Source organism: Cricetulus griseus, chromosome 6 (assembly GCF_003668045.3).
Source record: "Cricetulus griseus strain 17A/GY chromosome 6, alternate assembly CriGri-PICRH-1.0, whole genome shotgun sequence".
NCBI classification, from domain to species: domain Eukaryota; kingdom Metazoa; phylum Chordata; class Mammalia; order Rodentia; family Cricetidae; genus Cricetulus; species Cricetulus griseus.
Window position 1 is genome coordinate 58,865,898 of NC_048599.1, and position 11,671 is coordinate 58,877,568.

At 42.0% G+C, this 11,671-nt stretch overlaps 2 protein-coding genes across 3 annotated transcripts in view; one reads left to right on the forward strand and one right to left on the reverse strand.

Annotated features, from left to right (window-relative positions):
- Nusap1 (nucleolar and spindle associated protein 1) overlaps nt 1-1,970 on the reverse strand; it is a 29,029-nt gene extending 27,059 nt beyond the window's left edge. For both annotated transcript variants that reach the window (XM_027422159.2, XM_027422158.2), the window contains exon 1: nt 1,773-1,970. In XM_027422159.2, the coding sequence (XP_027277960.1) occupies nt 1,773-1,865 (93 nt within the window). In that variant the 5' untranslated portion in view covers nt 1,866-1,970. The remainder of the gene's footprint in view (nt 1-1,772) is intronic.
- Nucleotides 1,971-2,121: 151 nt separating this feature from the next.
- On the forward strand, nt 2,122-7,976 carry Oip5 (Opa interacting protein 5). The gene is made up of 6 exons (XM_027422160.2): nt 2,122-2,505; nt 2,740-2,806; nt 5,116-5,238; nt 6,752-6,833; nt 7,138-7,242; nt 7,687-7,976. Exons 1-5 carry the CDS (start codon nt 2,205-2,207, stop codon nt 7,231-7,233), a joined length of 669 nt encoding a protein of 222 aa, XP_027277961.1. The 5' UTR covers nt 2,122-2,204; the 3' UTR covers nt 7,234-7,242; nt 7,687-7,976.
- The last annotated feature ends 3,695 nt before the right edge of the window (nt 7,977-11,671 follow it).

Below are 11,671 nucleotides of genomic sequence, written 5' to 3' on the forward strand. Positions count from 1 at the left end.
GCAAACTAGATGCCCTCAACTGAAGAATGGATAGAGAAAATGTGGTACATTTACACAATGGAGTACTACTCAGCAGAAAAAACAAACAATGGAATCTTGAAATGGATGGAACTAGAAGAAACCATCCTGAGTGAGGTAACCCAGTCACAAAAAGACATAGTATGTACTCACTCATATATGAATTTTAGACATAGAACAAAGAATTACCAGCCTACAATCCTCATCAACAAAGGAACTAGGAAACACGAAGGACTCTAAGAGAGGAATGCATGGACCCCAGAGCAGGGGAAGGGGACAGTATCTCCTGAGCTAATTTGGAGCATGAGGGTAGGGGAGAGGGAGCTGGGAAAATGAGAGGGGGAGAAGAGGAGGCGAGAGGAGGAAATGGGGGAGCAGGAAGGTTGAGTCGGGGGAAGAATAGAAGAGAGCAGAATGAGAGATACCATAACAGAGGGAGCCATTATAGGTTCAAGGAGAGATCTGGCACTAGGGAGATTCCCAGAGATCTACAAGGATGACACCAACTGACAATCTAGGCAATGGTGGAGAGGCTATCCTAAATGTCCTTCCCCTATAATGAGATGGATGACTGCCTTATATGCCATCCTAGAGCCCTCATTCAGTGGCTGATGGAAGCACATGGACCCCAGACTGGTGTCTAGGAGGCCAGCACGGGACTGATCCATAACCCTGAACATGGATGTCAATGAGGAGGCCTTGGCACTCTATGGGGCCCCTAGTAGTGAATCAGTAAGAAGGGACTTTGGGAGCCCATCCCACATGGAGGAATGCTCTCTCAGCCTGGACACATGGGGGAGGGCCTAGGCCCTGCCCAGGATGATATGACAGACTTTGGGGAACCCCCATGGAGGGCCTTACCCTCCCTGGGGAGCAGAGGGGGATGAGGTGGGGGCTGGGGGAAGGGGAGAGGGGATTGATATGTGAAGCAGCCTTGTTTCCAATTTGAACTAATAAAAAAATAATCTCTTGGGGAAAAAAAGAAAAGCAAACAAAAAATCCACAAGATAGCAAATACCTGAGGGCCTAAGCTTTACTCATTAAAGTTGTGTAACTCAGAAACATTTCCAAGTACTCTTCATTGCCATTCAGACAGATTCGAGGAGCATCTATGGTCTCATTATTCTGTTTATATCACTTAAAAATATTTGTGATGACTGAATAGACATTTAGTGTAAATATCAGCTTGCTGTACAAATCTACGGGGTACACATGTGGGAAATCTCAACTCCAACATAGCAAGCCCCAGTCTCACAATGAATGACGTTTTCTCTGAACACCTTGCAAAAGTCCTAACCGGTTTTGAAAAAGAACACCATCACTATAGCGATCATACTATATCCCCATGGCTTGGCATCCAAATAAAGGCCCAAGAAGATTGTAGGTACTACTATCACAGTTTACTTAAAAGTAGTAATTTGGGAAATTTCCAGGAGCCAATTCAACTTTTTCTAATAACAGGCATTAGACATTACATTGATTATGTCTTATGGGTCTGTGTTTCCTTCTGGCAGCAGGAAACTATCATTAGAGTTTCTAGTAAGAGGCCTTTATGAGTTCCTGCCTCCAAATAAAATAACAGATATATCTTCTCTTTCGTTTAACAGATTCCAGCCAACGTGAGCCGAACCTACTCACCCAAAACCAGAGTCCCCCGGGGGTTCCCTCTCTGTCCCTTCGCCCCGTGACCCCCACACCCCTGGTCTCTTCTACCCCGCCGACCCAACTGCCCGCACCACCAGCCAGCACCGTACCCTCAGGTTAGCCCGGAGGCCCAGCCGTTTGGCTAAATTTTGCAGGTCGCTGTACTTGAAAGAGTCCAACTCCTCTGCAGAGGGGACGGTCATCGCGTTCTACAATCCCGGCGACACCCAGAAAAACAACCAGGCGACTCAAACAGCAGCGTTCAAAACTGGCGCCACCCAAGGCGTTGACAAGCCGACTTTTATATTCATTTTAAATGGAGGCTGCTGCACGTCCATTGGTTGAACGCCTCGGGGGTGGGGTTTTCCGATGCTGGCCAATAGAGCTGCTGAAGCGCGCAATAGCGCAAGCCTAACCAATGAATACGCGGCGCTCGACGGCTTGTGGGCGTGCCTTACGGGCATGTTGTCCAACGAGGATGCAGGAAACTTCGTTTCGGTGGAACCTGGCGCGAGCGTACAAAAAGAGGCGCCGGCTTCAGAATGATGGCTCGCTCGCGGCGCCTCCTCCCGTCCCCCGAGTCGCCGTGCTGCAGTGACTCTTGTGACACGCCTTCTGCTGCTACCTCCATGGAGTGGGACACTCAGGTGGTGTCAGGGTCTTCCCCTCTAGGTCCTCCGGAGACTGAGGTGGAGACGTCACCGGTCGACCTGCGGCTGCCTGCGTGGCTGGAACCGGAGAGGTGCGCCGTGTTCCACTGCGCGCATTGCCACGCGGTGCTCGCCGACACCGTGCATCTCGCCTGGGACCTGTCGAGGTCCCTCGGGACCGTGGCCTTCTCCAGTGAGTGAGGCGAGGGTTGGCGTCTGAGAAAGGGTAATCCCGACCTGTGGGATCGTAAACGAGCTGGGTGAGGGAGGCGTGGTTTTGTTTTCCGGAGCTGGGAATCAAACTTTGGACCGACCTCGCGTGAGCTAAGCTTGCGCTTTTGGATGAGCCCCACGCGTTTTGTTGACTTTTATGACCAGGATGAATCTGGTGGGCGGTTTTCCTATTCAAAACCCTTTTGTCTTTCAGGAGTCACGAACAATGTCGTTTTATTAGAGCCCTGTCTCGTTGGCATTGAAGGTTCTCTCAAATGCAGGTACGTGCGGAGAATTCCTGAGAAGGATCTATAGTTCCTTATTTAATGACACCGAGGACTATGTAGTTGTCGTAAACAAGAAAAAAAACTTTATTTTTGTTGTGACAAAAGTTTATTCTCTCCATACAATATATTTGGATGGTACATTTTTTATGCGTTTGAAACATGTCAACAAGGCATTAATGAAAGAAAAATTAGAGTTGGGTGTAGGTTTTAACATCTGAGGACTAAAACATCCTGTGAGATAACTAGGACTATTTAAATTTTAATTTAACTTGGAGTTTATATTACAAACCATAACAGAACTAATTCTGTAATAATCTCTGAAACTGGGGAAACACAATTGAATGTTTGGTGTTTCAGTACTACTAGTAATTTGCCTCTTCCCATATTTTCCCCATAGCAATAAAGTACTCAGCAAATTTGTGCTTATGAGGCCAAAACTAAGTTGTAACCATACCTCTATTCCACTTTGCCAAACTGAAAGACACATTCCTATTCTTATAGGAGTCCTTTCTCACCTGGTGGTTTATGCCTTTAATCTCAGTGCTTGGCAGGTGGTGTGTGTGTGTGTGTGTGTGTGTGTGTGTGTGTGTGTGTGTGTGTGTGTGTGTGTGTAGAGAGAGACAGGTGGATCTCTGTGAGTTCCAGGCCAGGCTGGTCTACACAGTGAGTTCCAGGACAGCCAGAGCTGTTACAACAGAGAAACTCTGTCTTGAAAAACCATAAATAAACAGTGTGTGTGTGTGTGTGTGTGTGTGTGTGTGTGTGTGTGTGTAAGTATGGTTGGGGGTCTTGGGGCTTGGCATATATATTGAGGTTCAAAGGCAACTTGAAGGAGTCTTTCTTTTCACCATGCTGGTCCCAAGAATTAATCTCAGTTCCTCAGGCTTGGCAACAAGTGCCTTTACCCCTTGAGTCATCTCACTGCTCCTGAAGTGACATTTTTAATATGTTTAGCTATGTAAAATATCTTAATTTCACAAAAAATAATGATTTTGCCTTGACTTTACAGTTCTACCTCTCCCTCCCAAGTGCTGGGTTCTCATATATGGAAACCTACACCAAATCTCTTTTTAAAAGCCTGGTAAGCCAGGTGGTGGTGGCACACACCTTTAATCCCAGTACTCGGGAAGCAGAGGCTGGTCTACAGAGTGAGTTCCAGGACAGCCTTCAAAGCTACAGAGAAACCCTGTCTCAAAAAAACAAATAAATAAGGCTGGGCATTGGTGTCGAACGCCTTTAATCCCAGCACTCGGGAGGCAGAGGCAGGTGGATCTGAGTTTGAGACCAGCCTGGTCTACAAGAGCTAGTTCGAGGACAGGCTCCAAAGCCATAGAGAAACCCTGTCTCAGAAAAAAACAAAAAACAAAACAAACAAACAAAAAAGAGTAGGGGAAAATATTCCACTTCACTGCCTGTTGCTATTATGACTTGTTGTCTTCCAGATTGATGGAATATTACAATGAATAGAAATTAAAATCTAGGGGCTGGAGTGATGGCTCAGTAGTTAAGAACACTGACTGTTCTTCCTGAGGTCCAGAGTTCAATTCCCGGCAACCACATAGTGGCTCACAAGCACCTTAAATGAGATCTGGTACCTTCTGCTGGCGAGCAAGCAGAAGACTGTATACATAATAAATAAAATCTTAAAAAAAAAATTAAAATCTAATTGACCTTGTTCTATATAATGAAATGGAGATACAATTTGTTTACATATTAGAAGTAAATGCCTTAAGTCCTCCAGTGTTCATGATCCAGGGCCCAACAAGCTATATTATGTTAACTCTATAGCATGGAGCAGAAAAACCCCAAACATCTTAAGGACAGTAGTAATTTTCTTTATAAGGTAGGGCGCCATGGACTGTACAAGTGATCGGAGGCAGTACAGAAATTAATTTTTGTCATAAATTATGACCTTTGTTTTTTTTTTTTTTTTAAGATTTTATTTATTATGTGTACAGTGTTCTGCCTGCATGTATCCCTGGAGGCCAGAGGAGGGCACCAGATCTCATTACAGATGGTTGTGAGCCATCATGTGGGTTCTGGGAATTGAACTCAGGACCTCTGGAAGAGCAGACAGTGCTCTTAACCTCTGAGCCTCTCTCCAGCCCATTGTTTTTGTTTTTTTGAGACAAGAGTCTGCTGTATCCCAGCTGTCTTTGGAAGCCTGTGAATTTGAACTTGAGATCCTCCTGCCTGGGCTTCTGAGTGGCAGGATAACAGACACTGCCATCAGAAGGCGGTGATTTTTATTTCTGTTCTGGGTTTTCCTGATGTTATATTCTGCTTCTTTCCATTCCCACCAGCACATACAATCTACTCTTCTGTAATTCCTGTGGGGTTCCTGTTGGTTTCCATCTGTATTCCACCCATGCTGCTCTGGCTGCCTTGAGAGGTCACTTCTGCCTTTCCTGTGATAAAATGGTGTGGTGAGTAGACAGAGATATTATTTATCAAATCAGGTTTTTAAACTTTTCTAGAAAAGTCAAGGTGTTTATAACCAAAGAAAATGCAAAAGGCCAGGCACTGTTTATTATACACATACCTTAAATAAAGACAAAATATAATCTTGTGATAAATATCATGATTACTTTAGATGTTTTATTGTACCATGTCTTAATAGTCACATAGAGTAATTTAAGGGTATTCTTTCATTAAGGGTTATTCTGGAAGGTATGCTTCTGTAAAATAGTCTTGTACAAGATTACTTGGTTTACTGCTGTGTCTCATACCCTTCTCATATATAGGATTTGGCCCACGTGGTACCCAACCTCAAGGAAATGTATATTTATACCTGACCCACTAAGCCAATCAAATTTTCTACCCTAGGAATTTGAAATGAGGGCTGTATTGGTTACTTGTGTAGTGACTGGACAACACACCTGACAAAATTGACCTTAAGGAAGGGAGGGCTTATTGTGGCTCATAGTCTGAGGGTGCAGTCCATCATGGTGGGAAGCCATGGAGGAGGTGGCTGGTTTTATTGTGTCAGCAGTCAGGAAGCAGAGATTAATGCTAATCCTCAGGTTGCTTTCTCTCTCCAATGATCTAGTTTTATTTTTGTGTACGTTTGTGTTTTGCATGTATGTATATGTAAGGGTATAACTGGAGTTACAGGCAGTTGTGGGCTGCCATATGGTTGCCGGGAATTGAACCCAGGTCCTCTGGAAGAGAAGCTAATGCTCTTAACCATGCTGGGCCATCTCTCCAGCCCTTACTTTTTCATTTTTATTTTTAGTCCTGTACTCTTGCCCATGGATTGGTGTTATTCACATCTAGATTAAGCTAATCTAGATCGTTCCTCATAGAGGCTTGTCTCCTATGTCATCCCAGATCTGTCAGTTGATAATATTAAACGCAGCGACCTACAGTCATTTTTAGGTGATACTGGTGCTGAACTTGGAAAGTGAATGCACTACTCTTGGAGTAAGTATTTTCTGCACTTTACTCCAGATACAGAAAAAATCTTACCTGATGAAAAAGATTAATGAAATGAAGAATATAGTATTGACTATGATCTCATTTACTACTTTTCCCATAGATTCATTGGATACTTCATCATCTTCCTAGCTAATAAAACATTTGACTTAAGGTGTTTTATTACAAGAAACTGAAAGGGCTGGAGAAATGGCTCGGTAGTTAAAATTACAGCTCGATCATAGTACCCAGTTTGGATTCCAGCACCCAGCTTCCATTGTCTCCCAAGAGATGGGATGCCCAGCCTTTAGTGAATTTTTTTTACACATGGTAGTTATTAATTTGATTCTGGATTCATTTTCAGTTTTCCTGAGATAATTTTGTCTCTGAGAATGGGAAAGTTTTTGGTTTTAACTGAGAATTTGTTTTTCCAATAAAAAATACCATGATCCTTGGAGCCATTAAGGCAGGCTTTGATGGTACTTCTTGGAAATGATATTAATACTTTATATATTTTCTCTCTAGCTATCTCTTAAAAACAAAGGAAATAGTAAGTGCATCTGAGATGGATATTCACAATGTGCCTCTACCAGAAAAGATTGCAGAGGTAAACTTGGTTGTGTAGTTACTTAATATGCAAAACCTTTTTCTTTTTCTTTTTCTTTTTGGAGATAGGATTTTACTTTGTAACTTTGACTGGCCTCATATTAACTGTGTAGATCAGCCTGTTCTAGAACTGAGCTATATCCTTTTCCTTAATATAGGCAATTTTTAAGTGTATGTGTGTGTGTTGTGCATGGTTGTTTTGTTTTGTTTTTTTTAAAGATTTATTATTTTTAAACTGGTGACATTATAACCTGCAAACTGAGGGTTGAGAGAGTATAAGAAATCTTTAATCGGTCTCTTCCCAGCTGAAAGAGAAGATAATGCTAATGCACGCTCGATTAAATTCACTGATAAAGATTCTGAAGGACGTGACTCCTGACCATTCTAACCAAGAAAACTGAAGAAACAAGGTAGTACAGAAGTCCCTCCCAGCTGCAACAACAGGACCAATTGGTCATCTCATCCTTCCTTCCTTTCTTCCTTCCTACTTTCCTTCCTTCCTCCCTTCCTTCCTTTTTCTTTTTTAGATTTCTCTCTTTCTCTCTCTCTCTCTCTCTGTCTGTCTGTCTGTGACACGTGTTTGCTAATGCTCATGGAGGACAGAAGAGGACAGAAGAGGGGATGAGATTCACTGGAGCTGGAGTTGTAGGCCATTCTTATCTGCCTAACAGGTGTTGAGAACTAAATTCTGCAAAAACTGGAAGTTCTCTTAGCAGCTGATTCATCTCTCTAGTCCCTATTGGTCTTTTCTTTTTGTTGTTTTTGAGACATGGTCTCACTAGCTGTCCTGGAACTCACAGGAATCCTCCTGCCTCTGCTTCCACACCTGATTGGTCTTTTATCTTTTTAAATAGCACTAGAATGAGAGGATTGCAGATGTGGTGACATATGACTGTAACTCCTGCACATGGAATACAAGCACGAAGACCAGAACTTCAACACATCCTTGCCTACATTTTGAATTGAGGTCAACCTAAGCTTCCTGAGAACTTGTCCCAAAATCCCTACTTGACCCAAATAATTGTTGTAGAGTATGCCTTTGAGCCTATGCCTTGTTCCAGCCCACCAGCCCACTCTTACTTTGGGGAGTATTTTTTCTTCCTTAATAAATTATGACTCCATTACTTAAAAAAAAAAAAAAAAAGTTAACTTTGGCTGGGTGCTGGTGCTGCTGGTGCTGCTGCTATACACCTTTAATCCCAGCACTTAGGAGTCAGAGTCAGGTGGATCTCAAGAGTTTGAGGCCAGCCTGGTTTACAGCATGAATTCCACGACAGGCCTGTCTCAAACAAAAAAAGGAAGGGAGAAAGAAAGAAAGAAAGGAAGGAAGGAAGGAAGGAAGGAAGGCAGAAAGAAAGGAAGGAAGGAAGGAAGACCCTATTTATTTTATAGTATATTGAATCTATAATGTTCATCTCTGAAAACATCTTTTACTACTAATTACTAATTAGCATTCAGTAACCCTTGTGTCCAGTGATGTAAAGATACACAGTTGGCCATGAAAAAAAGATGTGATTAATAGTGATGGTCCTTGTACATACCGTTTATATACATACTGATAAATACTTGCCTGGTTGTCTTTTGTTTGTTTGGTTTGGTTTTTTGTTTGTTGGTTTTGCAACAGGGTTTCTCCATGTAGCCCTGGCTGAACTGGAACTCCGCTCTGTAGACCAGGCTGGCCTTGAACTCACACAGATCCACGTGCCTCTGCCTCCCAAGTGCTGAAAGGTCTCTCTATGTAGCTTTTGGTGTCCTGGAACTTGCTAAGTTGACCAGGGTAACCTTGAATTTATAGACATTCACCTGCTCCCATTTTCCTGAGTGATAGAATTATAGGTGCAAGTTACCATGCCTAGCTCTTAGAAATTATTTTTGCTTATATAAAATAGATATGTATGAAGGGCGGTGATGGTGCACTCCTTTTACCTCAGCACTTGGGAGGCAGAGGCAAGCAGATCTCAGAGTTCGAGGCCAGTCTAGAGGGAGTTCCTTAACAGTCTGGACTACATAGAGAAACCTTGTCTCAAAAGCCAAAATAAACAAAAGATATGTCAGATCCCCTAGAACTAGAGTTGAAGTCAGTTATGGGTGCTGGAAACTGAACCTCAGTTCTCCTCAGTAGCAGTAAATGCTGTTAACTGCTGAGCATCTCTGCAGCCCCACAGAATGTGCCCTAATAAATTAATACATTGAAATAATTTTTGAGACAAGATCTTACTCTGAAGCCTATACTGACCTCCAAAGTGGCAATTCTGCCTCGTCCTCCTGAGTGCCTAGTGAGCTTCAATGCTCAACTGTCAATTTTCAAAACACATGTAAATGTATTTACCTTAACATTAACGCATTTCCTTTATCAAAGCTTAAAAAACTGTTATGTCATTGTGTGTAGGTTGCTGGGGCCTGACACATGGTAGGTGAAAGCTCTACCACTTACCTACATTTCCTTTTATTTTTTATTTTATGTGCATTTGTCTGCATGCATGACTGTGTGAGGGTGTCAGATCTTGGAGTTACAGCCAATTGTGGGCTGCCATGTAGATGCTGGGAACTGAACCCTGGTCCTGTGGAAGAGCAGTCAGTGCTCTTAACCTCGGAACCTTGTCTCCAGCCCCCCTACATTTCTAATTTAACAACTATTTTTAATTTCTGGATTTGCCATTTTGGATGAGACTTTCTATAGAAAATTAAGTGCTCGAGCCTGACTCAGATTAAGCTGGGAAGCATGTGTCCAGGAAGTGTATTTTTCCCATAAAATATATGTTCACTGATGAAAAATGGAGGTCAGAGGACAGCCAGCAGGAGGCAACCAGTTCTGTCCTGCTTTGTGAGTCCTAAGGATACAAATCAGGTCCTCTGGCTGGTAGCTCAGCTCCTTTACCTGGTCAGCTAGCTTGCTGCCTCTCCCTTCTTTCTTTCTTTTTTATTTGTTTTGTTTTTCCTTCTTTATTTCTAAATTTGGTTTTTCTTTACTTTTAAAAGAAACTATATGGTGGCTCACAACCATCTGTAATGAGATATTGTGCCCTCTTCTGGTCTGCAGGTATACATGCAGGCAGAACATTGAATACATAATAAATCTTTTCTTTAAAAAATTACATTTGTGTGGAGGCACATGTTTGCTATGGTTCACATGTGGCATCAGAGGCTTAGTGACAAATGCCTCTACTGCTGAGCCATCTCACTCTCCATTTTTGAGAGGCACAACATAACATGCTGGTAAGCAGACAGAAATAAACCTTTTAGATTCAGACTGAGTTCTACTTATTAGTAGTAGTCATGAACTTGAGTTAATTAAACAGTAACTATATCTATGGTGAGGATTAAATGAATTAATACTGGAACAAATGGTTACCCCCATGGAAGAAAAAAGAAATTAAATGCTGTCCTATGAAAATCAATCCAGGTAGTGTAAAGATCTACATGTTACACACGAGAATAGACGGCCTATAAGAACCCTGAAGAAAGTCTTCATTATCTCACAGTAGAAGAGAGTTTCTCAAGAAAAGCATTAATTGTTTGAAGATGACAGTACTTTAAGATACAGAATTTCAAATAAGAGTAAAAAAACTGAGCCATAGCAGAAAATGTCACACATAAACAAAAGTCCAAAATACAGAAGTTATAGACCATCTGCTATACATAAAAAAAAAAAAAAACATTTAAAATCAGGCAAAATATCTGCAAGCATTTTAGAGAAGGCATTGGGCGAGGGATATGACTCAGGTAGAGTACTTGCAATGCACACTACAGAAAACAGTCTAAGGCTTGAGATGTGGTGCCTAACTTCACTACTAACAACCAAAAAATAATACCAAATTAGTGAAAATCAAAACACTGATGTAAAAATGAGGAGAAAGAATCTCTGTAAACTACTTGTACAAGAAACACTTTGGTACAACTGGAGGCTGGTTTGGCATTACTTACAGAAACTAAAGACATAATGGCTACTATAGAGCAGCAACTTAATCCCTAGGCACCTGCACTAAAAAGCATATAGCAGATATGCTCAAAAGGCTCATAATTGAGCTGGGCGTTGGTGGCACACACCTTTAGTCCCAGCACTCCGGAGGCAGAGGCAGGTTGATCTCTGTGAGTTCAAAGTCAGCCTGGTCTACAGAGTGAGTTCCAGGACAGGCTCCACAGCAATACAGAGAAACTCTGTCTTGAGGGGAAAAAAAAAAAAAAAAAAGGTTCATAGTCACATTATTTATAACAGGGATTGGGGATTTAGCTAAGTGGTGGTGCTTGCCTAGCAAGAGTGAAGAAGGCCCTGGGTTCAGTCCTCAGCTTCAGGTGGGAGACAAAACAACAAAAAACACCACCAATAACAACAAAACAAGGTAATTGGCACACATTATTTGTAACAGACAAAACTCCAAGTCATGTTGCTCCAAGTGTAGTCTATGACTGGAGGAACACCATGATGTCTGTAATGTGGACAGGCACAGCAGAGCTCTCACTAGTGAAGTCTATTATTCTATTTCTTGTGTTCCTTCTGTGGGTTTTTGTTAAACTAATCAATGTTTTGTGTCATTTTTTTATACCTAACTTGAAAGAAAATAAACTGTAAGCACTCAAGTAGAAGATCTAATAATGTTCTTAGCATATAGTAAGTGCTCAATAAAATCCAGCTATTGCCACAGATGTCGTGGTACATACTTACATGTTTGAGGCTGAGGCAGAAGGCAAGCCTGGACTGGAGTAAGAACTGTTTCTTGTTAGCTTCAGGAGCATTGGGTCTTATATTTCAGTCTCTTAATTGTGTCATGATATTATGTCAACTGATTGGCCCTGTAGTATCTGCATTTGTCCACATACACTTAAAAATGTTCCCCACAC